Here is a 24,813-nt window from a genome sequence, read left to right as displayed (position 1 = left end):
GTGTCCTGTGTCTGCGGCTGCGGCGGCGGCTGGCGGAGACAACGTCGACTGCGTGACTCTCACCGCATCCTCGTCCCAACTCTTTGCCTGGACTGATTGACTGGCAAGGCTGGCTGATGGGACCGGGCGAAGTTCCTCGCGGGAAACCTCGGCAGTGCCGTCAAGATCGCAGGCACGCTGGCTCTCGTCGTTATTTAGTACTGGGTCCCCTTGCTCGGGATGAGCCCTGAGTGTTTCCATACTTTCTGGAAGCCCTTGACCGGCTGACCCGCGGTCCTCCCTAACCCTGACCGAAGGGCGGTGCGACCGCCTCACTTTCAGGGCGGTCGGCCTTCAGCGCCCAGGGATGGGTGGCATGGGACGAGATAGGCTGGGCTGGGCTGGGCTGGGATGGGATGGGATGGGATGGATGGATGGATGGGTCCCCCTCCGCCTTGTCAGGAAGAAGGTACTCAACGGTTTAGGTGCATGTAGGGCGGCGGGGAATGGGTGAGCTGAGCTGAGCCGAGCCGAGCATCCCATCCTTGCCATCGGCTTGCTTGCCAGAACCACCAAGCGACGTCCTCATCTCATATCACCTGCCTAGGCCAAACTACTGTAACAAAGTGATGACTGTGATTGCCCCCATGTGTTCGTGTCCACGCACATGTCGGGTCACACAGGAATCACTGCGAACCGCCCATCGCTGGCAGCCGGCCGCGCCGGCTAGACTTGTCATTCTCGAAAAGCGTTGCCCCCCCTCCATCATCTCTGTCTCCCAAGACGTCGGGAGAGTGTCACAGAGTAGAACACACACACACACACACACACACACACACACACACACACACTATCACACTCTCACATCAGCACGTGCGACCCGTCCTGCACGCGCACACATGAACCCTCCAGCCCCCAAACGGCAATGACGTCTCACCCATCTCCGTGCAGCGTCGTCGGCGCCTTGCGGCGTAGATCTCTGCCGCTTGCCGAAACTGCCCTGATAGGACACGCAGCATGCGCCATCCCCCTCCCATTCTGAAACAGAATGAGGTGGACAGGATAGGACCAGGCGGAGAAGCAGCAGCAGCAACCCGTAGCAGCGCGTGGCCCGAAGAGATACATGAACGGGGTCCTTTTGGCTGGCCCGCCTTTTTCCCAGTCTGGGAAGGGTGGTGTGTTGTGTTGTGGGGGAGGGGGATGGGGGTGAGAAGCGAGATATTATACGCAGCAGACGTGCAGCAGCTCATCTCGTCCCAAGCAGCAGCGGCCCACACACAAACGAGTGAATGAATCTGACTGACTTCACACCGGGCGCGCACCGCGCTAGCCACCCTTGTGTGACAGAAGCTGACACTGATTACATTCCTGTGCTGCTGCTGCTGCTGCTGCTGCTTATTAGTATTATTGCTGCCGTGCCTTATTAGTCCATCCCATCCACGCCATTGACCGCTTACGCGCTGCGCTCCAGCAGCTCGTGGGCGGCTCGGGCCTGCCCGCACGCGTCGGGCTGAGTTAGCATGCCATGCGAGGCGTTCGCTTGAAGGGCACTACTTGCTAGATAGATGCATAGCACCCGCGCAGTGTCCGCACATACACTTCCCATTGGGAAGCCTCAGCAACGCCAGCTTCCGCACTCGTCATTTCTGGTGTGCAGGTCGACCCTGGCGCCAGATTTGATGTGCAACCCACACTCGCAACGTTCGGAGGCATCCGCGAGATGGCAACTCTGTAGTTTAGATTGACGATGAGGGTGGCGCAGCCACGCTCGCATGGTGTCTCTGATTATATGTCTTAGATACCCTACATAACTCTGATCCCGCCCGCTGGCAAATTAATTGCCTTTTTCTCGCCGAGTTGCTTACTCCCTCACAATGCAGGGCACACATCGACCAGAGCCTCACTGCGCCCCTCATTCTTGGCGATGACAGTGCTAGCATCTAAGGCATGGCCCCTGAGGAAACATTGGCTAGAATTCAGTGTGCCGGTCTCACAGCTTGAAACAGGCAGATGTGGCGTTATTAGTTCGTGTCGACACACCAAGCAGTTGCCATATGCTCTGGGGCTGCTCAAGCAATGGCCCTCATCTTCAAACACGCCCCGTGACGCTGAGACCAGTCTGCTTTGGGACATATTTTTCTGGCAAAGAGTCGAGATGTGAATAGATGTGAAGAGACAGTAACATCAGCAGTATTTGATAGGACAACTAATGGAATAGATATGCTAGCAATGGTCTGCTGGAGACTGCCAGCGTTGCTCACCAGCTTGTATGAATTGGCAGTCAAGCCAAGTTCGACTCAAAATCTGAGGGCAACTCAAGTCAGCCGTCGGCGGCACCCTCCTTCGCCTGTCGGCTTCAAGATGGAGAACGATAGGTAGTTCATCCGAGTTTTATTGTGGCCCAAAGCAAATTGCAAGGCTGGCCACAGGCTTCAACGCGAGCACAGTCCATCTGCTTCCACGTGTCGATATAATCTAACAGCGTCAGTATGCACGAGAAGAATATATTTTAGTGCATTTAATAGGTGTGCAATCATCAGTAAGCCTCTGGTCGATTTGTCCTTCCACGTGAGGTCCATTACGAAATCTTCAGACAGAAATCATGGTCTGTCTGCAGCTGTGCTGCTTTGGCACCACGAAGCAAGCTCTTCCTGTCGGGCATAAAGGCAGCAGACCGACGAGGCACCCTAAGCTGAATAAAACACGGGCCTAGAGCACGCCCTTGAATTAAATTCACAAAACTTCGTAAAACAGTTTCTGGTATTGGCCTACCATTCCAAGCATTGGGCCATGCTATCGTTTCCATCCGTAACCGAGGATCGCACGTATAAATAATGCAGTGGCAATGGGCTCTGAGTAACAAATAGTCCCGCAAAAATCTAGCAACACCAAAATTCATTATCAGTTCTCAGCTAGAGACCGGAGCTCATATCCGTGCCAAATTGGCCAATTCGGGTCGTCGATACCAAGATTCTGAGTTCATCCGGAACCGAGGGAGACGGCACAGTGTGTGAAAATGCATTTGATAGGCCTGCGTTTTCGACTCTCCTGCTTCCTGCCCCGTCTCGCCTCGCGCGATATTCACCCAGATCCAAGTCTTCGTCACTAACTAAGATTCTGCTTTGTTCTGGAATCGAGGAAGAGGGTTCCAGGGTCCGGGATCCTGTCGCGCCTCGTCGCGCTCTACATGCTCGGATCTGAGTCTTCGTCACTGTCCAAGATCCTTCCTCTTTTCTGATCCAACGGAGGCGACACAGTGTACGAAGATGCGGTTGATGGGTCTGTGTTTTCTCCTCCCATATTCACCATCAGATTCCAGATTGTCGATCTCTGAATGATAGCACGCAGCGTCGGCCAAGCATCACGGAACGCAGGAAGCAACGGGCTGACTCTCCCTGACCCGACCAGATCGATCGGCACCCACTCGACCGAGATGCTCTCAGCTTCACCGGCCGGCCTCGTGGGGTTGAAGTCCCTCAGGACGTCGGCGATGAATGTCGTGTACCTCCAGTACCCGTGGTCTGTAAGCGTGGTCTCTTCCCGTATCACGATCAAGGGATCGTCGCCTTCGGTGCAGTCAAGCGGCAGCGACACCTCCTCTGACGCCTCGCGAATAGCGCCCTGTCGTAGCGTCTCCCCGTAGTCCAGCGCCCCTCCTGGGATCGCCCAGGTTCGGAGGTCGTCCGCGCGGTGCTGCATCACGATGTGGGTGGCGGGATGTCCTGGGAGATTGTAGTTGCGTCGGACAAGCAAGAGGCCGCTGTTACATCGGGCTCTTAGCGACGAAATCTTCCTATGATCTTGCACGATGGAGAAGTAGTAGCAGAAATTAGACTAAGACTACTTACGCTGCGCCGCCGGCTCCGTAGTGCCAGCCATCGCACGTGTTACAAAAGACGAATCTCCCCCAGTCTTGTATCTGTGCCGCTGATTGACCCGCCCTGCTCTGTCTCGGAGTACGGTTCGAGGACATATTGTGTGTGTGATAGTCGCAGGGTCTGTAAGAAAGACATTCATGACAGCATGGCAATAAGCAAGAGCGGCTGGTTTGGACGATGACCGTACGACAGTGCGGCTATAGATTAGACTTCAAAGCAATAACCCAATGGAATTCAGACCTAGGTGTTTCCTAGGTGTTTCCTGCCAGCCTCCATTGGATTAAAAGTTTCTTTGGGGGTTGCGTTGTTGTACTGCTTCCGGATGAGCGTTGTTCACCCTTCTTGGCTTTGTCCCCTGTGTCGCGAATTAAATCTTTTCAGAGACTTGGATTTCATTGTCAGAAATCGTCTCGTAGTTTCAGGGTGTAGCCTAACCCATCTCAATCTCTGCTTAAGTCTCTACATCTCCAACATCAAGGGGTATAAGCTCTGTGACAGACTGTGGCCTTTGTCTTAGAGTCTTATCAAGTTGAAGCATTTTGACAGCTGTACCTTGGGTCTACGTTTGAACCTGTACCTTAATTATTAATCAAGTCTGAACGTTCTAAACTTGTGAAAGCCTTTCTACACTTTCTATCTCCTCACTGCCTTCGCCTCCGGAGGTATGTCGCAGGTACTCAAACCTCCTATAGTCAAAGGGCCAGCGCATCAAACATGGCTTATTTGAGCAAATTCATGTCAGAATGAACATGTCTTCCCCGGAAAAATCTGGACAAAATCATTCATCATCCGGAGCCAAATACTAAAGGAACAATTTTTGGGAAAGAGTGCAAGAGAACAGAATTAGATCCAGATCGGCTGCACCACGCAGGATAACCCGCAACGGTTCGGAAGCGGACCGATCGTCCTGCCAGGGAACGAGGGAGTCGTTCCATTTGACATTTTTAGGTCCAGGGGTCCCGCTGGTGAAGGTCCATCGTGGGGTTCTTGGCTTCGTATTTGCCGAATCGCCCGATCCAGTACCCCATGCAAACGCGGTTGCAGCGCTGGAAAAGGAAGGCCAAATGCAGAAAACAGGGGACCGCGATGTATGTCCAGGGATCTGAACGGGCTGATCCTACACAATTGATATAAGCTCATATGACACGCGATGCCGCCATTAGATACGAGGAACAGCTTGCTTGGCGTGCAGACGGCGTCGATGTTGAAATGTATATAATAGCAGCGAGCACAAACTGATTTGGCCTTTCTCATCTGCGCTTTCGGGATGTTATCGCGTCTGAATCGCACGCACCGGGGCTCAATCTGCATGACCACTTCCAGCTCCGGCTTGTCAAGATGCGCGCAACACCAACACTGCTGGCCCTGCTCGGCGTGACGAGCAGCGCCTGGGCCGTCGACTTCCCCTCGCGCCGTGATCTCAACGAGACTTCATCGGCTAGCGACACAACGCCGAGGAGGTACATCGTGGAGCTGAAGTCTCGCGCTCATGGCACCCGATTCACGGACAAGGTCGCTAACACCGCTGGACTCAAAGTCGTCAAGCAATTCGATTCGGACCTTTTCCCCGGCGTGAGCGTCGAGTGTGACCATGCTTGCACCGCAGAGTCGCTCAAGGCGGCGCTCGATGATGGCGCCGACGATGGTGCCGTGGCTACTGTGTACAAGTCAACACGCGTGAAGATCCTAGACACGGTCAAGGGCGAATCTTTCAGTGACGACGCTGCTGCCTCTAATTATTCGGTCCATGGCATTACCGGTGTTGAGAAGCTGCACGGAGAGAATGTCTTGGGAGCAGGAGCGGTTGTTGCGATTGTCGATAGTGGAATCGAGTATACGCACCCTGCTGTAAGATCTATTTGAAGACTTGACGCATGCAACCTTTTTACTGACATAGCAAATGACAGCTGGGTGGCGGTATTGGTCCTGGCTTCAAAGTCCTTGGTGGTTATGACCTCGTGGGAGACGGAAGTTGGCCAGATTCTCCCCCTGTCCCGGATAACGATCCAATGGACCACTTTGGCCACGGAACTCACGTAGCTGGGATCATAGCTGGGAAGAGTGATCAGTGAGTTCCCACGCACCTCGGGCTTCTGTATCTTGTGCTGACAAGGAAGATTTGTCGGTGTTGCGCCCGAGGCAAATCTATTGTCTTTCAAGGTGTTCAGTACCGATGGCTACTCCAATGAGGAGACAGTCATCGAGGGTTTCCTCAAAGCCTTCGAGTCCGGTGTAAGTTGATCCTACCGAAGTCAAGCCCTCTTCAAGCTATTTGTACATGACATGACATTCTGAATGAAACCATTTCCAGGCGGACATCATCAGTGCTAGTGTCGGTGAAGGCAGCGGTTTCACCACAAACGCCTGGGCTGTAGTTGCCTCTAGGATGGTTGACCAGGGCGTTGTGGTTGTCGTCGCGGCTGGTAACTCAGGTACCGACGGGCCATTTGACGCCAGCAACGGTGCGTCAGGGGAGCATGTGGTAAGTACTTGTTGGTCGTCTTGCGATTTCTTTGCTCTCTCCCTGAAGTAACTCGCAAGATGAAACTTTGAATCCAACACCTTTCCGCGGAGAAGTTGGAGACACAGCAGACAGAGAGGTGCTAACCTGGACTTGGACAGTTAACTATTGCTGCATCTGAGCCGGGCGAATTTCCGGCACAGTCCTTCTCGGTCGATTTCAACCTAGAAGGGCAGTCCAACAGAACCAATGTCGCTTACGTCGCAGGAACGGGAGTTTTCCCAAGTAGTGCAGTCGACTTGCCTATCGCACCACTCACATTGAACACTTCGGTCGTGGACGACGCATGCAGTCCTCTACCCAACAGCACGGAGAGCCTAGCGGACAAGATCGTCCTGGTCCGGTCCGGGGGATGTTATCTGTATGAAAAGCACAACAATCTTGCCCCTTTCAACCCGCAGTACATCTTATTCTACAACAACGACGGCCCATTCGAGGATCCCAACACAAGGGTTACCCCCGGCGTCACTGGCATGATCGAAGCACGTGCTGGGGAGGCAATCATCGAAACGATTCTGGCCGGCGGCAACGTCACAGCCTCCTTCAACGTGAACAACACAGGCCATTACGTTGGCCTCTTCAATGCTGGAAGTGGACGGCCGGCCAAGTATTCCTCATGGGGAGCAACTTTTGACCTTGCTCTCAAGCCTGATGTTTCAGCACCTGGAACTAAAATCCTCAGCACCTACCTGGAAAGCAGCTACCAAGTCCTGAGTGGTACCAGTATGGCTACGCCATATATTGCGGGAGTTGCGGCCTTGTGGGTCGGTAAATTTGGAGGCCGCAAAGCCCACTCAGATGACCCAGCCTGGGCCCAGCGTCTGGTTTCCCGCATCACATCAACCGGCCGAGCCGTTCCTTGGGTACGACTTCTCATCTTCTCTCGTTCCTGATTTCTTTTTAATTCTCAAGGAGTGGCTGGTGAGCCTTTGACTCTTGAGATACGAGTCTTGTTTATTGTGCAACCAACACACACGAGTAATAAGCTCGTGGACACTGCCAATGCTTTCATGTCACTCCAATGTTGTTCCAATAACACACCAGGGTCCGTCCTCGCTCATCACATTAGACAATTTCACTAACAAAATCAGGCCGACTGGTCCACTTCCGCCAAAGACTACGGGTTCTGGGCACCTACAGTTCAGGTTGGATCCGGACTCGTCGATGCGGCCGCAGTGGTCAATTACACAACGGAGCTCAGCTTCGATGGCCGCAAGTTCGAGATGAACGACACAGCCAACTTCGTGGGAACGCACAGCGTTGATATATTCAATAACGGCAAGGAGGCTGTCACGTACAAGTTCAGCCTACAGGGTGCTGGTGGTTTCGAGTCATACAAACCTGACGTGCCTGACTTGAAGCGTTACGATGAAGTTGTGCTTGTGGAGTTCGACCCGATAGTCGATCTTCCGGGCGAGATTACTGTCGAACCGGGCCAGAAAGTGACGGCAGAGTATGCATTTGATTTCGACTTTTCAATTTTCACTTGGCTGACAGACACCGCAGAGTCACGTTTACCGCGCCAACGGGATTGGATGCTACGAAGCTGCCGGTGTACAGCGGCAAGGTCCTTATCAGTGGCAGCAATGGCGAGGAGCTGGGGATTCCTTACTTCGGTCAGTCATGAAGCATCTACTACTTGAAACTCTAAAACTGACGATATTACAGGTGTGGCATCTGACTTGAGGAACACCGTGACGGGCATGTTCAACACCTGGCTGGGCTTTCCTCACCTTCAGTCTGGTCCCAATAGCCTCGAGTTGACTGCCAAGCCGAACATGACTTTCAATCTTACCGCAACATCGCAAGACTTCCCACGGTTCCATTCTTGGCTCATCTGGGGCTCGCGGGAGCTGCGTTGGGATATATTCGACGGCGATTACACCGAGGCAGATTGGAAGTATCCTCCCGTCATTGGTCAAGATCATTGTATGTACATCTTCACTCTTACCTTGGTGCCCTTGTACCCATGCCCTTGAAAGCTTTACCAAGGGCTGTCGTTTTCTCCGTCATGCGTCGCTGATACCTGATAGACATCGGATCTGCCACAAGCTGGAACGGCACCGATAGTGCGTCTTACTTTGACCCCACTAGGCATAGCCAGGACGACATTTACTCGTTTCCGCTTTACAACCTTCCTCGTGGAGAGTGGGAGAGGTACTGGTGGCTTGGGAGATATGCCAATGGCTCAACAATCGTACCTGGTGAATATCAGTAAGTTTATTGCTTTACCGGATCAAGTACAATGATTATGCTGACGTGGTTCAAGCTTCCGCGCTGCGGCTCTCAAGCCGTTCGGTGACCCTGCTAAGGCGGATGATTGGGATATTGTCCAAGTCCCGAAAGTGACAGTGTTGCCTGGAGGTACTATCGGCCAAACTTAACATTCTTGTATATGTCGCCTCGGAGCAATTAAACATGCAATAAGATATTCATCATAGTATTAACAAGATCAAAGGCTGATGGGTGACCCCCTTCTCGACATCAGTTTCCCGTATTGCATGTGGACGGGCCGAATAACTTGCCGAGTAAGAGAGGCATTATCTAACCACGATATAGGGAAACCCGAACATAAAATCTCCATAATTCAAGCTACCGAAGCAAATCACCAGACACCATCAAGTACTACCCTAGCACGGAATAGGTGGAGCCTGATTTGGATCTGTTCGAAAGGAGATGATCGTTCGGACCTCTGGAATTAAACCTATGCCAGATCCTTCCGCGAGCAGCTCTGTATTCCAGAATATTCTAGGTCAAACATGCTTCGAGACGCGACGCCATCCGTACACTAGACGAAGTAATAGTAACAAAGATCTTTTGGTGTTCGACTCACTTGCAAACCCCTTCGCTTCTGGCGGCTTCTGTGTCCAATTGCGATCTGTCCCTCCACTTTCCCAACTCTCAAGTCTGCTCCTATGAACTACTGTCTTTCTGAGGCTTGATTGAATCGCTCTCATTGTTGATCATTTCCTTGCACAAGTCCATTGTGGATTGTGGATGCTGTTGCCTGAATGGCAAAGAAGGGTCAATTATCACGTTACTGTTCCGCCGATCGTGTAGACGACTCCACAGACTGAATCGTGGACTGCTTGACATATAAATATTGAGCTGTACCAGATATCAGGAGCTCGGCCATTCATCTATCTGACTGGATTCAAAACACTTCCCTCAGAATTTTCCGTTAGACTCGTCAACATTTGAACAGCAAAATGAGATACCTTCTTGTCACAGTAGCCCTTTGTGCTGCCGCTCGCGCATCTCTTGGACAACCTCCCGTTATCGCGGACCCACCAGAGGGAATCACTCTCCTCGCTCGTAATCCAGACCCTTCAGAAACCTTGGTCGCACGGAACCCAGATCCATCGGAGACGATCACTCTCGTCGCTCGAAACCCGGACCCTTCAGAGACTCTAGTCGCACGGAACCCAGACCCGTCAGAGACATTGACTCTCCTCGCTCGCAACCCGGACCCATCGGAAACCCTTGTCGGTCGAAATCCAGACCCTTCCGAGACTTTGGTTGGTCGAAACCCGGACCCATCAGAAACTCTCGTCGGCTAAGACCGACGCTGTCAATACAATGATTCTTCGGCTGTCTCCGATATCGAATTCGAAACATATTCATCACGAAAGGCACTGGTTGAGAATTGAGGCTTAGCAGTGTGGCCATTGTTGGACAGTGGACAAGAACTTATATCTTGCTTGTAATGTCAGCGTCATGTATCATCATGATAGGGACTGATCTCTCAGAGCCGGGTTTAAAACACAATTTAATTGCATATTTGACGACGGTGTATACTTCTCGTCGCCATATATGGGCAGCTACAGAAGTATCAACGGAAGCGGATTGCTTGCTTGAGCTTTATTCACAGATGCACAAGGAGGTCGAGGCCTCCCCGGACCCCAAATTCGATGATTTAATGAGTTTCAATGAGATTCAATAGAGAACGTTGACCAATGTACATTAAAGATACCTCAGCAAAAGCAAGGTTTATCGAGTCTTCCGTTATCCCAGTCCATTGTTCTTAGCCTACTCAATCATCGTCATCTAAGCTCAAGTCGGAATAAAGTACTCACACTGATATGTATGACTTTTGGCTTTGCTTCTGGGTGTCAATTCAAGCTAATTACACAGAATATACAATGCTTTGATATCAAAGCCTATCCCCTTGTTAGGCTTCGATATGAATGCTTATCATGATGTCACGTATTGATATCAAAGCTTATCAAATGTTAGGCCTCGATATCAAAGCTTACGCGCTGCCTTCGTCTCTTGGGCGGGCGATATCCTTAAACACCAAATCTTTCTCGCAGCTGTATGCCTTCTCTTAGGCCACCGTCATTCCAGCCACAGTAATCGATTTGCACTCTTCCTCATGATTCAATGTATTTAACTAGAAGACGCAGTCCCGTAGGCTGATACAGACAACTTTGCGCGTTAAGACTGGGCTCTAATTTTCTTAGTTCCTTGATATGAAATCTATATGATCATGCATAGACAATCATGATAAGTTCCCACAACGCTTCGTTCCCATACGGTGGGCATATTCGTTCCCGCCCCTTTCGGATCTCTCTGACTTGCTGTAATGCGTCCCCATTTTGCACATACTCTGCTGTTGATACTTCGAATTTTTGCTTTCAGCCCAAAACATGGCATTTCCCAATATGAAGAATATGCGGCTAACGAGAATGAATTTCCACTGCCGAGACAAATCTGGGATCTCGAGTGGTTTATCATGGTGCGCGTTCCAGAACTGAGCCTAATCAGGTCTCAATCTTGGTGCAGCACATCAAATTGTGGCACAGATTGCTGCAAATCATCTGGCAGGCCGCCGGGTCGAGCCTCCTCCTCCTAAGAGCAGAGCCGACGCCGTCGGAGACGCTGCCAGAACTTGCAGCAACAGTAGTGACAGCGGTGCTAGTAGCATCCTGCGGAGCCTCGGTCGATTCCTCGGCCGTCTCTGGTTGCAGGGTGGACGAGTGGATGCCGTAGGCATGGAGACATTCGTTGACGGTGCGGGCCTTCTCGATGAAGTTTGACATGGACTGGTCCGAGACGACAACGTGGGCGGACGCAATGGCCTTTTGCTGGTCGAGCCGCCAGATGTGCAGCTCATGGACTGATTCAATCCCAGGGATCTAGGCGGCACATTGTCAGTGGTGTTGGTTCCTACCGCTTGGCCAAAGCATACACGTACCTGTTCAAGATCATGCTTCACATCGTCAATTTCGACGCCTCGAGGGGCGCTCTCTAGCAGGATAGCCCCCGAGTTCTTGGTTAGTGGGATGGAGCTGATAAAGATCATTATAGCGATAAACATGCTCGCCGCCGGATCAGCGTAGAACCGGGCCTCAGAACGTGTCTGCCATATGATGACGGCTGCAATGATGACCCCAATGTTGTTGATGGCGTCGCCGACGACATGGACGAGAACACCGAGCATTCCGAGGTCGCGGCCGGGTTTCTTCGTCTGTGCCACATTGTGACGATGCTCTGCGTGCGTTCGAATGGGCTGCGATACCAATTAGTCCAGGAAATTATTCATGCAAGGATGTTTACTCTGTGGATCCTACATTTGCTGTACCCGAGCTGTTGGTCCTGACTGGCTCAAGGTTCACCACAGCTGCTTCGCCGTGGTCATGCCCATGCTCATGACCGTGACTATGCGCATCTCCGTGGTCGTGGCCGTGGCCATGAGAATGATCGTGGCCATGGTGTTCTAGCGAGGAAGTCAGTATGCTTATTAGGTATGAAGACGAATCACTGGGCCTCTAACCATGTACGAATGCTGCACTTATGATATTCAAGCCTAGGCCAACACAGCCTACAATCATAACAAGCCTCGGATCCTCGATGCCTGCAACGTGTCAGATTTGCGCAGCGACTGAATCGGCTGATCGACTCACGCTCAATGGAGATGAATCTTTCGATAGACTGCAGGAAAATGCTGATTCCTAAAGCTAGGAGGAAGACACCATTGAAGAAGGCGCCCAGCAGGCGAGCTCTCTGCCAACCGAAAGAGAGCTCACGGGGTGAGCGCGCCCGCTCTGATATCTGGGTAAATGGTGAGTTGGAGTTCAATGACGCAGCTTCAGGCATAGACTCACAATGACAGCTGTCAAGGCGACGATGAAGCCGATCAGGTCATTCATCTAGAGCGAATTAGTGATCCGATCACAACTGACACGATGATGAGGCCCTAGCAATCTTACATAGTGGAATGCATCCGCAAGAAGCGCGAGTGACCGGGTCTTGAAGGCCACTGCGGATAAGGTCAGTCTCGAGACATGTTCAAAGCTATCTGCGCGTGCTGCGTAGACCGACCTGTGATTTCAGCCACGAAGAAGGCAAACGATATGGAGATCGTGATGATGAGCCGCGTTTTGGGGCTCAGACTGAATGCCATGTTGATGGACTGGCTCCAAGAGCGATGAAGGATGCTAGGGAAGATGCCCTGACCAGAGAGGGGGATAAATAAGCCGTTCTTTATGGCTGTAAGCTGTAGTCTATGAGCTCTCTGAAAAGGATGAGGATGTAGAGTTTGTTCAAGATCTGTCCAAGACTCGCAGTTTGTAGAACCAGACACCCATGAGGAATCTGCAACCGACCCGAGGCGGATCGAAACAGAACATGAGACGTATTGTGCCAATCATTTCTGGCTCTATTGGGATGGATGTCGTGGGGTCGTACAGGGATGATGGAAAGGGTACTGATCAGGCTGCTCGCATGACAGGGGAGCCGGGGAGCTCCCTTGAGTCAGCCACTGCGTAATGCGAAAGCGAGACCTGCCGGCGTTGGCTAGCTTGTCTGTCGGAACACGGTCTCTCTGGACCATAGGAGCAGCTTAACAATGACGGAACTAGATGAGCTTGGCAGAGCATATGCAGATCTAGAGCCGTTGTACAAACATACACTTCAGCACCCGGGCACGCGCAGTGACTTGTTTCTTCCGATTCCGACATCTCAATGACATATTGTTGCAGAAATTGTCTGACGCTGCAAGATCTGGTGTTTCCTTGACACAAGATGCGGATGTCCACTTGATCACTTCCACTTGGCTTGCGGTTTCCATTGGTCGAGTGCTACTCTGCCATACGATAAACCACAGTCTTGGCATGGAGGCAACGGAGCAGCGACTGAAGCCTGGCCGGGACACGGCTTACGATCCCCTAGGTTCCACAAACAAAAAAAGCTGATGTAACAATACACCAATGCTCAAAAGAACTCAAGGTTACACTCAAAGCGATAATCTATGAGAGCATATGGGTGAGACATAACACAGGCTGTAGTAAAAAAGGCAATGTCACACTTGACCCTGCAGTCAACATAGTAGAAGAAATATTTCAGAATAGTTTCAGCATGCATTGTCGGAGCGAGTATATACAAATGCAATACACCCGGGCTCGTAGTCTTTATCCGCAGCAACAAATGCCATTTCTTAAAAGAACGTTCCTAGTCTCAAATAAAATCTTCCATTGCATCGCTCACAAGGTCGCCCCAGACAGTGTCTTTCAATCGTCGAATTATGGTATAAGCTCTATAACGCAGTCATAGGTCGCTTTTCGTCATTGATCTTCATTCTTTCTGGCTGGGCTTCCGTCTGGGCTGGATTGAGACAAGTCCTATATTTCGTATTGATATCAAACCCTAACAAGTAGGTAGGTATCGATATCGAAGCCTAACAAGGAGATAGGTTTTGATATCAGGGCCTATCTCCCTGTTAGGCTTCGATATCGATACCTACCTACTTGTTAGGGTTTGATATCAAAGCATCATATGTCGCAATTGAGATGTCTCTTCAATGAAATATCGCAGTCATGCCTACTGTGGCTTGCTTCTATCCCAAGCTTATCTCCAGGTCTTGCACCTATTGTACGGCTGAAAGCCCAGACTAGATCTCGAAGCTCTGGGATATGTGTGTGCTGCGCACTCAGTTTGAGATGCCTTGAAGTTCCTCTGGGAATGTTGGACTTCTCTACGGTCTCGGCCTGATCTAACGCTGCCAAACACGGATTTCGCCGGTGTCAAAACATTTTCCAGCGCATGATTCCTTGCTCAATTGTTCTGCTAGCCGAGGCAATTACGCCGAGGGCTTCACCGAAAATCTATTGGAGAGGGCAGCCCGGAAGTGAATGCATTCTCGTGTTTGGTCTTACCGAAAAATGCGGTGTTACCTCATGGACAGCCGCAGCCTGATTCCACAGTACCATCAATAAATATAGACTGATCAGGGGAGACCTGTTCCCAGAGACCTGTTCCCAGTGGATAGTCAAAGTCTCAGCTCTTGTCCTAGCTGAAATAAATAGCGCAAGGGGTTTATCAATTCATGATCAATCAAACGTGGAATCTGGATAGTGCGCGCATTCTCCTACTTGGGCAGCTGGTGGTGTGGTAATACAGAGGTCTCCACGCGAATTGCTTCGTCGGTCTCAAATCGCCTGCATAACACTGGAGAGCTGCCCAGGTGGGGGCCAAGCCAGGTTCTTGACTGCAACATGATTCGACTAGACTATAGCGACCGGTGTGCTACAACATGTTCAGCTTGACAATTGATGATAACAGCTTTGGATAGTTGTGGCGACCGGAGACTCTAGGAATTTCTTGAACACTGGCGTATTTTAAATTCGAAGCCTTCCCTCGCAGGTGCTTTCATGCTTTCAGGTGAGGTCATGGTTGGCCCATCTCGCACTCTCCTATGACCACCGCATTGTCATAAGTCATACCACTCCTGCGACGTCGTGCACGTCTGTTTAACATACAATGTCTGACGGCGTCAACTTTGTGGCACTTCCTTTTTGGAAGACCATGAACTTCACAAACGACTGTCAGGCCTGGGGCAACTGGTACACAACATTTATAGCTCCCACTCCATGGAACAGCTTCGCGTACTTAGATGGCGATGCTTCTGCAATTATTTATTATTTCCTCTCAAGCCTTCCGAGTCAGGAAAAATGGCCTCCAGTCAACTGGACAGAAGCCGAGTATTATGGCTATATACTGGACTGGTACGGATCTAACTACTAGTAAGAGCATTCAGTACTTTCCGCGAGGCAATCTCGAGAGCCACGGCCTACAGAATAGATCTAATGCGTCAATTGTTCTCAGCGCTCTCCTAAACGAAGAAATACTCCTGAATGGAACTGGAGGTCCGGAAAACCTTACTGATAATTCTCGGAACTTCTACAACTTATTGATCGATGAGCCATACAGAAAGTGCAAAAAAGCGTATGTCGCCACGAGAGATGCCATCTAGCATGTCTGTGATATTGATCAGAAAATAGGCGCTGTATCGCTCTCGGCTGGACAGGTGACACGGACCTTATTGGAATCGGGGTACGATGCACTCTGTCATCTGGTTCGGTTCTGTAAAGATATTTGCTTATGCAAAAGCAGGTCTTTGTGTCCTATTTTGTGGAGGCTGTTCTCGTCACCTTCTTCTTGCTCGCCTACACGTGGTGGAAAATTCAACAGCACCGCATGTCCCAAGGGAAGAGCGAGCCGAAGGCTTACCGCTTCCTCTTTCGCACACTCGAAGCCTTCCGACGTTCTCTGAAAGATTTCCTTAAAGCATCTCAACTTTTCAGTGTGACTATGCTTTTCGCCGCGGTGTACATCTCCGGGACTGGGACAACGCAACGAAAAGAAACTCAAAGGGGTAGTAGGCCCGCAGACATCCCACATGGATCCGTGTTATACGACATGATGCTTTCGATGTTGGCTTCGACATTTTCGATGTTTCCTGTTATGATACTTTATACGATACAGAGACGAGACGTCCAGGATTCACTCAAGACTAAGAACCTTGAAGTCTGGTTTGGTAGAATTATAATGACGCTGATCTGGATTTTAGGGATTATTGAAGCATTTCTATCGGTATATGGCAACCCTGATTATGACGACCATATGTCCAAAGATTACAACGAGTTTGCCGAGCTGAATTGCGACTGGAGAGCGTCATTTAAGTATTGGTATGGGATGACGGCTGCGCAGGTTCTTCTTATTATTTGCCCACTCCTCTGGCCCGTCGTCACTGTTTTCTTGTTTACTGGCTTTGGTAAACCCGGAATTATTGACAAGCCGTGGGTAAAACGTTGGAGATCTTACTGGCGACTTGCAATTGCCTGGATAACCCTTCTTGTCATGTGGAGTCTCTTGGGATTCTTTTCATGGGTGAGACACAAGATTGACGGTATGATCGGGGATCTTAATGAATCCAACAAGTGAGTTCTGTCGCCGCACCCTATGGAACTGGTTTCTACCCTGCTTCTAATCGCCATGTCTTGCTATCCGGCTTATGGACCGGGATTGGGAGAATACAACATTGACACTTCACTAGGTGGAAGTTTGGCCAGTGGCTAGCCATTACTGCCTGGATACCCGTCGTCGTTCAATTCGGTCGTGAATGGTGGAGTAAGTCTCTCTTTGGGGTGAATCTGTCGAGTCTTAAATCCCATACTTATGTTTCACCGTTCAGAGGGTGTGGAGGGAGGATCTACTGGGAACCTACCGATAAGCGCAAGGGTCCTCGACAACACCAGCAGAGGCAATGATCCTCTAGAGTTATCACCATGTCTTCATAAGAACGCCTCCGCGAGCCCTTCCCAAAACAAGGCTGGGCAGGTGGAGTTCTTCTCAGAAGAAATATCTTACCAACCGAAGTCTGAGAACTCGTTTTTGATGCAGACAGATAAAAAAAGATCTCGGCAACATGCGATGGAACATTGGCGAGAAACCGGCTGGGAAAGGGGTGAATGATGATGGACTGGAACTCACAGCCTCCGGAAAGATTGACCTCCCACCAGTTCACCCAGAGACCGAATCCAAGGATGGCACAGTCCCGGTCTCAAGAATACGTGCGAGGAAAGCTCAATACTCAACGTGACACATGCAATGCAGAGACACGAATTATGGGGGGGAGACTGTTCTTCTGTCGTGACTTCTAGCATTTTAATGGTATTTCCTACGGTACGAGTGTCTTCTAGTAAATTATTTGTGGAATTCTAGCAGAACATTGATTTCGGTTATTTCAACAGCCAAGACTTTAATTCTGTGTAGAGCAACTTAGGATGTGAACAAAGCTGAGCAGGCTGGAAGCTTTCCACCGGTGCCCATTTCGAAGATCAACAGGCCACTCTCCGGTTGCCAAAGGGGAGGCCCAAGTGCACAGAAGGTGAGCGGCGAAAGTCTTCTCGGCGAAAGTCTTCTCAAACCTGACAGTCTCGAAGTGGACCATGATGTTAAGATTCACAGCGTTCACTGCCAGTTAGGCCCAGGTGTCCAGAATGTCAAACCAATATATATTAAATCCCACATAATACTCGGATCCGTGGCTTGGGCTGAACGAGACATCTATGCAAGCTCCAACCTCAACGCGTCATATTGCAGATAGGTGCTCTCGGGTAAGACTGCATCTTCAGGAGCAGTGGCTTTTGCAGGGAGAGAAAGCACAATAGTATTCAGGCCCGCCTTCAAGGTGCTGGCATCAAAAGTCCACTTGTTGCCAGTTACGTAGCACGAATCACCCGAGCGGGCACCGCATGAGCTGCTCTGCTTGGATCTGTCACACTATCAGTGACACGTTCACTCTCGGCAGGCTGCGGGTTTCACTTACGAGATGGTCCAAACAGGAAGAGCTTTGCCGTTGAAGACCACCGTGTATGGCAGGTTACCAAACGGCTTGTCAGCGCTGTCGGTGTTACCCGCGGACGTCTTGACACCGGCAAGCTGGATGGTGAAGGTAGCCTTGGTCTTGCCTGCGAGCGCCTCGGCAGTGGCGTCAAAGGTGACGGTCCAGTTGTTGACATTTGTATAGTAAGGATCTGGACGGATGGTATTGGCCTTGCCACCAAATACACTCCAGTGGATGTAGTTGAAGTCAGTGGCAATGTCGCTCGTGCCCACGTGGAAGTTGACACCGTTGGGGAAGTCGTTTGGGAAATCGTGGACGGCCCAGTAGAGGCGGTATTGATTTGGTGCGTTGGTGCGTGTGGTGTCTCTTGCCTTGCCATGACGGAACTCACCACAGCTGCGGTCAGGAGTGCCGATACGCCAGAGCTCCGTGCCAGCCGACTCAGGGACCCAAGTCGCAGCTGTCTTTGTGGTAGCACCCGCTTTCACAACTACGCCATCCTGTGTGTACTGACCGAAAATACCACTGCCGTAGACGGTCAAGCGATACGTTCCAGCCTTGACGCGAGGCAACGTAATAGCGCCATTGGCCCCGACATAACCCCAGTACTGATATGACTTTGTGTCAAAATTGTTATCTTGGAAGTCAATGCCATTGCTAGCAAGGACGGCGACAGCGTTGGAGATTCCTGCTGGGAGCGTTATTTGACCGGTCCAAGTGCCACGGCCAGAGGTCGGGACGTAACCTGGGACGAATCGGGCAATGGAATCATAAAATGGTGCGTTCCAGGAGGGGTCAGCGAATTTTCCGGCATCGGCACGCAGACTCTGGATTGAAGTGCCCTTGGCGGCTTTGTTGAAGTAGTAGTAGGACTGTGATCAGACTTCGGTACTCCCGAGCGGTGCCACAAGAGCGCCAGCCTTACCGGACCAAAAGTGCGATCAAAGCCTCCCGTAAGATCAGGATTCCCGTTTCCGTGGTGGTTCGAGACTGGAGAAGTTCAGCAATTTGATGTCAATGGGAGCACGAGCAGATTTGTCACATGCCAACATAATTGTATACAATGCCGTCAACAGTCAGATCGGACCACTTTGGTCCGTTGTAGAACGTGTCCTTGGTGTTCATAACGAGCCAAGCTCCATACACACTTCCGTCCCGTGTTCCCGTCCCGTCAGAAAAGAGACCGTGGTGGGTGTGGTTCTCCCAGGACTCGGAAAACATGTACTTGGAGAAATAGTCGGACATTTGCTTGCGATACACTTCGTTCACGCCGCTACCAGGTACATAATATGTGGTGTCTTGCACGGTTTCGCGGGTGCCGGTTGGGACAACGGACCACATTTCGTTGCTTGATGAGAGTTGATTCCAGATGGTCGAGGTCGGGCGGAAGAGAAAGCGCATCTCGCCCAGAGCACCACCGTTGGGGTAGGCAGCACGGCCGAAAGAGTGAAGGCCGGTCTCACCATCTCGGAGGAAGAAGTATGTCTCAAAGATGTGCTTGTCGCTGAAGTTGCTACCCAGCTTCACGCCCGCCCAGGCCGTCCCGGTGCTGTCGGTCCCCTTGTAAAGAGTTCCTGTTCCTGAGCTCCAGAACCCGCCATCGCAGTGGCAGTCGAGGTAGAGCCTGCCACCAGAACCAAGCAGGTCCTGGCCATCGAGCGTGATACCGCTGACGGTGCCAGCACTCTTTGAGACCACGATCGAGAGCCTGTCATTGGAAATGTTGATAGTGCTTGATGACTCTGTCGCAGTGATGGCAGCAAGGCCAGCATGAGCCCATAGGGCGAGGCTCAAGAGGGCAAAAAGCACTCCCATGTTGACTTCGGTACCGGGATTGGACAACGGTATGCGGTCAATGAAGAATCAACACAATGCTTTGATGAAAATAGGACTGCATCTTGTTTCTTATGCATTACTTGATTTTCAGAATACCAAGATGCCAAGAAGAAAAGGAGAACATTATTCCGAGCGCGAGGAAATCCTCGCGAGAGCAGGGACCGAGAAGTAACTGAACTTCTGACATTTGTAGTACAAGACTTAGGAAACAAGTAGAAAGAGGCCGGAAAAGCTTGAGAATCGGCCTCCATAGCTTCCCTCTTCTTCTTCAGCCCAATTAATATATTTCAAAGTAGCAACATTACTTTGGCCTCATTGTGTACAGTTCCTGACATTTGAGTTCCAGCGAGGTGGGGCTGGGCCCATGATGAAAGTATTGGCGAGCGGAAGAAGCCTTCCGTAACCAGTTACCTCCTCTGGTGTTTCTTTGTACCAACCTGTCTCAGTGGAAACTGACAACGAAAGGCCTGGATCTGGCTGCCTGTAGAATCCTGTCGTTGGGTTCGGTCACTTTTTGAACGACGACAAGAGGTGATTTCGTCAGGTCATGAAGTCATGCTGTAAACCTGGGTCAATAACTCTGGAGATGTTGCACATTTGACTATGCTGAGATAGGAGAATGCGGGCTTTCATGCATTCAATTATCTGGTTGCGTATAGTAAGCGAAATGTCGCATCGATACTTCGACATTGCACCTCCAGGGATGATCGCTGCAATGACTGGCTTGATCTATTGATATATGCGATCAGAAAACAGATTTTGGGCAGGTAACACCGCAGCGAGTCTGATCCACAAGGGGAAATGATTCGGAGGCGCGTTCCCGTGAATTCCACATCCAACGGTAAGATCGACTTCTGAGTATGTATTACAACATATGTATTGGAGCAATGGCGGGCTTTCTTGATCGGCATATTGGGCGAAATAGACCTGAGGGGACCTTTCGACTGTTCACAAAAGATAATTAGGGAAACCACAGAGCTTTGTTAAATTTGCCAGCTGACCGGTCACAGGCATCCAGCGATGCTGAAGATTCTCGTATAGGCTATATTGCCAGTGTCTCCTCTCTTGGCAAGCCATAGCGCCTTGGTACTGGGCCAGTCGGCTTTAGCTCCAAGCCGACACCACTCATTATCGCTGCAAAGAGCGCTATCGGTTATCTCACCAGAACTACAGGATGGACAACTGGTTGGGACTGTGGTCAGGGGATTAAGTTTTATGGTACCTGGAGACACTATGAGGCAGTCAAGGATCTCCATGCGCTCGAAGAGATTCGAAAGAGACTACACAGGGCCGTTTCCCGAGGCGTGAAACAGCACGTAAAAACTATGGCCGTCATCGCCGCTCTGGGTGAAACTTACAACATCACCCGCAATCCGTCCCTCAGGCCTGTGGTTGAGAACTGGTGTCGCTGGGCCATGTGAAATCCGACTAAGACTGCCAGCATCTCACAACCCAGACAAACTGCAAAGAGCTGTGAATCAACACTCCTGGTGGTGGTAGCTCTACCAATAGGGAACATCAGCTTATTGACCATCCGCAGCATTTTCATTGACAAGGCAGACCGCGATTTTATGTCTTTGACTCGATTATATCGCAGAAACATTCGGGGACGATTATTCTGGCATGCAATAGCATTGATCGCTCATACTGACAAGATTACTCGCACCGGACCCTGAGCCTCGAGTCTCTGGCTGCTCATTGTCCCCGGATTTTCGATACGTATGGATCAGGTCGGGGCCGTTCACATCCTCGGCGCGTTTCCCTAGTGCACATATCTGAATGCCACCACAGCATCGCCACCATGACCAGATTTAGAACCCCTGATATCCGCATGGCTGACAATTCCCTGCTGCTCCTCTCTCTCGAACTTCTTGTTCTGCTTCTTCAGGTATTGCTTGATATACAAAGCCAGGGAGGCGCAAAGCAGGCATGAAACACTCATGACAGCCCCACCAGCATAGTATCTGGGCTTCTGACTATCAGGGAACATATACGCCGTGTAAAAGTGAGCCACACCCGCGCCCATAAAATTGACAATGGCCAGGGCTGCGGCTCGCTTTGAGCGGGGCCGAGGCAGCGATGCGCTCACCCAACTCACGCAGAGATTGTATGGGGAATAGGACCCTCCCGTCATTAGAAACATGGAAAAGTAGCGGCCGCCAGTTGAGGGAACAAACATAGCCTTTACAGAGTCAGCAAGAAAGACCGGCACAAGGAGAGGCCAAGTTGTATGTATGAAACTGGATGTGACTTACCAGAATGTTCCCCACGAGGGCGAACAGCATCGGAATCGCGATATGATAACCCCTCTCATTCTTGTGCGAGGCGTGGAAGGAGACGCCTAGAGATACAAAAAAGGCAAAGAAGTATGGCGGAGACGTGAGCAACAGTGTCTTGGTGCTGTCGTAGCCGAGTGTGCCGACAATGGAAGGGAAGAAATTATTGAACGACTGGGCGGTAATGAGTGACATCTGCAAGATGACAAACATGTACAGTTTGCGGTCTTTCAGTGCTTGCTTCAGTCCCCACAAAATCGACTCGGGATCCTCATCAACGATGCCGGCATTTTCTTTCCTAATTCTCCACTCCTAATAACCCAGTCAGCTATCGTAGAAGAGACATGGGGCACACAAATATGACTAAAACTTCACTTACAGCGTAAAGCTGCATTTTATGCGAGAGAAAAAGGTGTTTGCTTTGAAGGGGATAGTCTGTGAGAAGCGGAAGCAGAAGGAGTGCTATGCCCACGGTCATAGAGCCCTCGATGATGAAGAGCCATTCCTGTTCAGATTTGGTTAGCAAAACGGTCTTGCCAGAAGCTATTTTCCGCCAGAGAGCACAAACCCATGAAGGCCTTCCAGCAACATCTTGCATCTGAGAAGTAACTGTGTTCCATTAGTTCAGTCATACTCTTCTCCGCAAAAGATGTCGAGCAGGGTAGCCATACTTCCTGCTGCGATTAGACCGGAGAACGCCGTGGCTAGCATGTTCCCGCCGTAGAGGATGGCGATCCGCGGTGGTAGTTCGGCCCGGGTATACCAGCAGCTCAGGAGGAAGAAAACCGCCGGCAGAAATGGCGCTGTCGATTATTAGCAGTCCAACCGGAACCAGATTCACCATTGGAGATACTTTACATACCTTCGACAAGCCCCAGGATAAATCTGACAGAAGCCAGTTGGGCGAAGTTCTTAGTGAAACCTTGGCTCATCGAAACGACACCCCACAAAGATGTGGTAATGCAGATATAATATGACCTGTAAAGAGATCAGCACGGAATAGTCCTTCAAGACAATGAAATATTTCCAAGGGACACAACAATGTTAGCCAAGTCCGCAGCGTTACTCACGGTCGAATCTTCCCGATGATCAAATTCGATGGAACTTGTGTTAGACAATCTGTCCCAAATCAGCGTCTATCAGCATGCTTCCATTATCCCCGTATTTCGAGTCAGATAGGATCGTACAGCCAACATAGAACATGAGCAGGCATGTATTGTATTGATCATTTGTTAGATTTAAGGTGTCTGTCAGACCAACAATTTTGGCGCTAGCGATATTGTTTCGATCCCTTCGACCAAACAGAGTCAGAACTAGAACAACACGTTACGTAGCTCACTGGTACTCACAAAATATTTAGCAGAAAGAGAATAAAAACAACGGGCAGGAGCGTGAGGTCCAGTACCCGCGTTACCTGCCTGTTTAGCTGTGCCTGCTCAGCTGCGCTCAGGTCGGCAATCTCGTCCGGTAGGGGTAAGCTATCCGGAACGAGGTTTTTGGGATTCTCGTAATGCTCAGCATCGTCCTTTTGCGGCGTGATTGTTTCAGACATAATGGGCAACGAGATGACTCCAGTCTCTCGTAGAGGCACTGAAAGTAGAGGATTGGTAGATCCTCTCCCAGTAAACCTTTGCGAAGGTTTGTGTTGTGTCGACTTCAAGCAGTTGTTATGTTTCAACATCGGCAAGAAGAGCGGCATACCCCAGAAGACACATGCATATTAATACGTCTAGTAAAGTCATATTGACCCACCCAGAGTGCGGGGCCCCGCAATCTAATGATGGAGATTCAACAGATCGAAGGGGAGTGCTGACCCCAGGACACATTGAATCCTGAACTTGGAGCCAGGGCTCCGGCTCCCGATAAACTCGGCAAGAAAGCCGAAGACCCCAGCTTCGCCGGCGCATCTCGTCCGCGCAAAGACCTCGCAATGGCCAAACGCTGCATCAGACTGACCTGGCTTTTGATTCAGTGATGCGAAGAAGCAGAAACGCCGAATCCTAGCATTGTGAAATGACTTCGACAATATTGGGGTTTCTCCTCATATCACGTCACTGCACGCACTCATTTGTGTTGCACGGGAATGACAACTGGCGACTAAATTGGCCGCCCAATCCGACATAACATTAAAAGTTATGGGGCTGAAATGATAAGCATAATTGGTAGGGTACCGTAAGTCTTAATGTATGATTTCTCGTAGACATCGTTGATGAATATCCTAGAAGCCACAACTATATTGTATAACGTTGCATGGCAGCTTGTTCTTGCCGCAACCAGGACCAATGCGTGTAAAGTCAAGGCGATTATCCATGTGTCTTGACGTCCAGACATGTATTGTCAACATATTTGAGTGTGGTCCGAAGCCTGTTGCAAACAGAGCTTTTGGAATTGCAGGTGTTGTGAAGAAAAGAACAACAGGAAGAGTTAAGGATGTTTCAGAGAGGAAGTTTCATATTCTATTGGATGATCTTGTTACTATATAAAGAACGTGAATAATATCAAATACATCAAGATTGATAGGTCTAAGTGTCTCAACTGCTAAAAATTAAAAATTAAAAAAAAACCTCTTTTGCAGCAGTGTGGTACATTGTCCAGCTTGGGGTTGTTGTGGCTTTGGGGTAAGTCCGAGCTATCATCGGCTTTCTCCCCGACCAGTGGTAATCTGAGGAGAACCTCGCACGATAGGGTGAATTT

General features: G+C 50.4%; 8 protein-coding genes across 8 annotated transcripts; 3 read left to right on the top strand and 5 right to left on the bottom strand.

Annotated features, from left to right (window-relative positions):
• Positions 1 to 3,162: 3,162 nt before the first annotated feature.
• On the bottom strand, positions 3,163 to 3,952 carry J7T55_014506 (uncharacterized protein; the record flags this gene model as incomplete). The annotated part of the gene is made up of 2 exons (XM_053142509.1): positions 3,163 to 3,739; positions 3,828 to 3,952. The coding sequence occupies 2 exons, from the start codon at positions 3,950 to 3,952 to the stop codon at positions 3,163 to 3,165; spliced, it is 702 nt and encodes a 233-aa protein (XP_052994693.1).
• Positions 3,953 to 5,195: 1,243 nt separating this feature from the next.
• J7T55_014505 (uncharacterized protein) lies at positions 5,196 to 8,762 on the top strand (the record flags this gene model as incomplete). Its single annotated transcript, XM_053142508.1, has 10 exons — positions 5,196 to 5,705; positions 5,765 to 5,925; positions 5,975 to 6,089; positions 6,169 to 6,339; positions 6,480 to 7,241; positions 7,470 to 7,831; positions 7,885 to 7,994; positions 8,047 to 8,307; positions 8,412 to 8,592; positions 8,648 to 8,762. The coding sequence occupies 10 exons, from the start codon at positions 5,196 to 5,198 to the stop codon at positions 8,760 to 8,762; spliced, it is 2,748 nt and encodes a 915-aa protein (XP_052994692.1).
• Positions 8,763 to 9,587: 825 nt separating this feature from the next.
• J7T55_014504 (peptidoglycan DD-metalloendopeptidase family protein) lies at positions 9,588 to 9,938 on the top strand (the record flags this gene model as incomplete). The annotated part of the gene is made up of 1 exon (XM_053142507.1): positions 9,588 to 9,938. The coding sequence occupies one exon, from the start codon at positions 9,588 to 9,590 to the stop codon at positions 9,936 to 9,938; it is 351 nt and encodes a 116-aa protein (XP_052994691.1).
• Positions 9,939 to 11,141: 1,203 nt separating this feature from the next.
• J7T55_014503 (cation diffusion facilitator family metal ion) lies at positions 11,142 to 11,821 on the bottom strand (the record flags this gene model as incomplete). Its single annotated transcript, XM_053142506.1, has 2 exons — positions 11,142 to 11,516; positions 11,576 to 11,821. 2 exons carry the CDS (start codon positions 11,819 to 11,821, stop codon positions 11,142 to 11,144), a joined length of 621 nt encoding a protein of 206 aa, XP_052994690.1.
• Positions 11,822 to 11,992: 171 nt separating this feature from the next.
• J7T55_014502 (cation diffusion facilitator family metal ion) lies at positions 11,993 to 12,784 on the bottom strand (the record flags this gene model as incomplete). The annotated part of the gene is made up of 6 exons (XM_053142505.1): positions 11,993 to 12,097; positions 12,207 to 12,235; positions 12,285 to 12,432; positions 12,486 to 12,530; positions 12,591 to 12,640; positions 12,703 to 12,784. The coding sequence occupies 6 exons, from the start codon at positions 12,782 to 12,784 to the stop codon at positions 11,993 to 11,995; spliced, it is 459 nt and encodes a 152-aa protein (XP_052994689.1).
• Positions 12,785 to 15,138: 2,354 nt separating this feature from the next.
• On the top strand, positions 15,139 to 17,260 carry J7T55_014501 (uncharacterized protein; the record flags this gene model as incomplete). Its single annotated transcript, XM_053142503.1, has 7 exons — positions 15,139 to 15,263; positions 15,484 to 15,603; positions 15,660 to 15,711; positions 15,772 to 16,598; positions 16,715 to 16,788; positions 16,853 to 16,998; positions 17,066 to 17,260. 7 exons carry the CDS (start codon positions 15,139 to 15,141, stop codon positions 17,258 to 17,260), a joined length of 1,539 nt encoding a protein of 512 aa, XP_052994688.1.
• A 467-nt stretch (positions 17,261 to 17,727) lies between these two features.
• J7T55_014500 (rhamnogalacturonan lyase) lies at positions 17,728 to 19,822 on the bottom strand (the record flags this gene model as incomplete). Its single annotated transcript, XM_053142502.1, has 4 exons — positions 17,728 to 17,935; positions 17,990 to 18,879; positions 18,933 to 18,997; positions 19,156 to 19,822. The coding sequence occupies 4 exons, from the start codon at positions 19,820 to 19,822 to the stop codon at positions 17,728 to 17,730; spliced, it is 1,830 nt and encodes a 609-aa protein (XP_052994687.1).
• Positions 19,823 to 20,847: 1,025 nt separating this feature from the next.
• Positions 20,848 to 23,671, bottom strand: J7T55_014499 (uncharacterized protein; the record flags this gene model as incomplete). Its single annotated transcript, XM_053142501.1, has 12 exons — positions 20,848 to 21,010; positions 21,202 to 21,229; positions 21,492 to 21,618; positions 21,684 to 22,025; positions 22,099 to 22,431; positions 22,499 to 22,624; positions 22,688 to 22,728; positions 22,791 to 22,922; positions 22,982 to 23,097; positions 23,190 to 23,238; positions 23,307 to 23,410; positions 23,469 to 23,671. The coding sequence occupies 12 exons, from the start codon at positions 23,669 to 23,671 to the stop codon at positions 20,848 to 20,850; spliced, it is 1,764 nt and encodes a 587-aa protein (XP_052994686.1).
• Positions 23,672 to 24,813: the final 1,142 nt, after the last annotated feature.

The sequence above is a fragment of the Diaporthe amygdali genome (genome assembly GCF_026229845.1).
Source record: "Diaporthe amygdali strain CAA958 chromosome Unknown NODE_11_length_1138210_cov_64_948100, whole genome shotgun sequence".
Taxonomy (NCBI): domain Eukaryota; kingdom Fungi; phylum Ascomycota; class Sordariomycetes; order Diaporthales; family Diaporthaceae; genus Diaporthe; species Diaporthe amygdali.
Note: the sequence above shows the minus strand (reverse complement) of the source record. Positions and strands in the feature narration are given on the sequence as shown.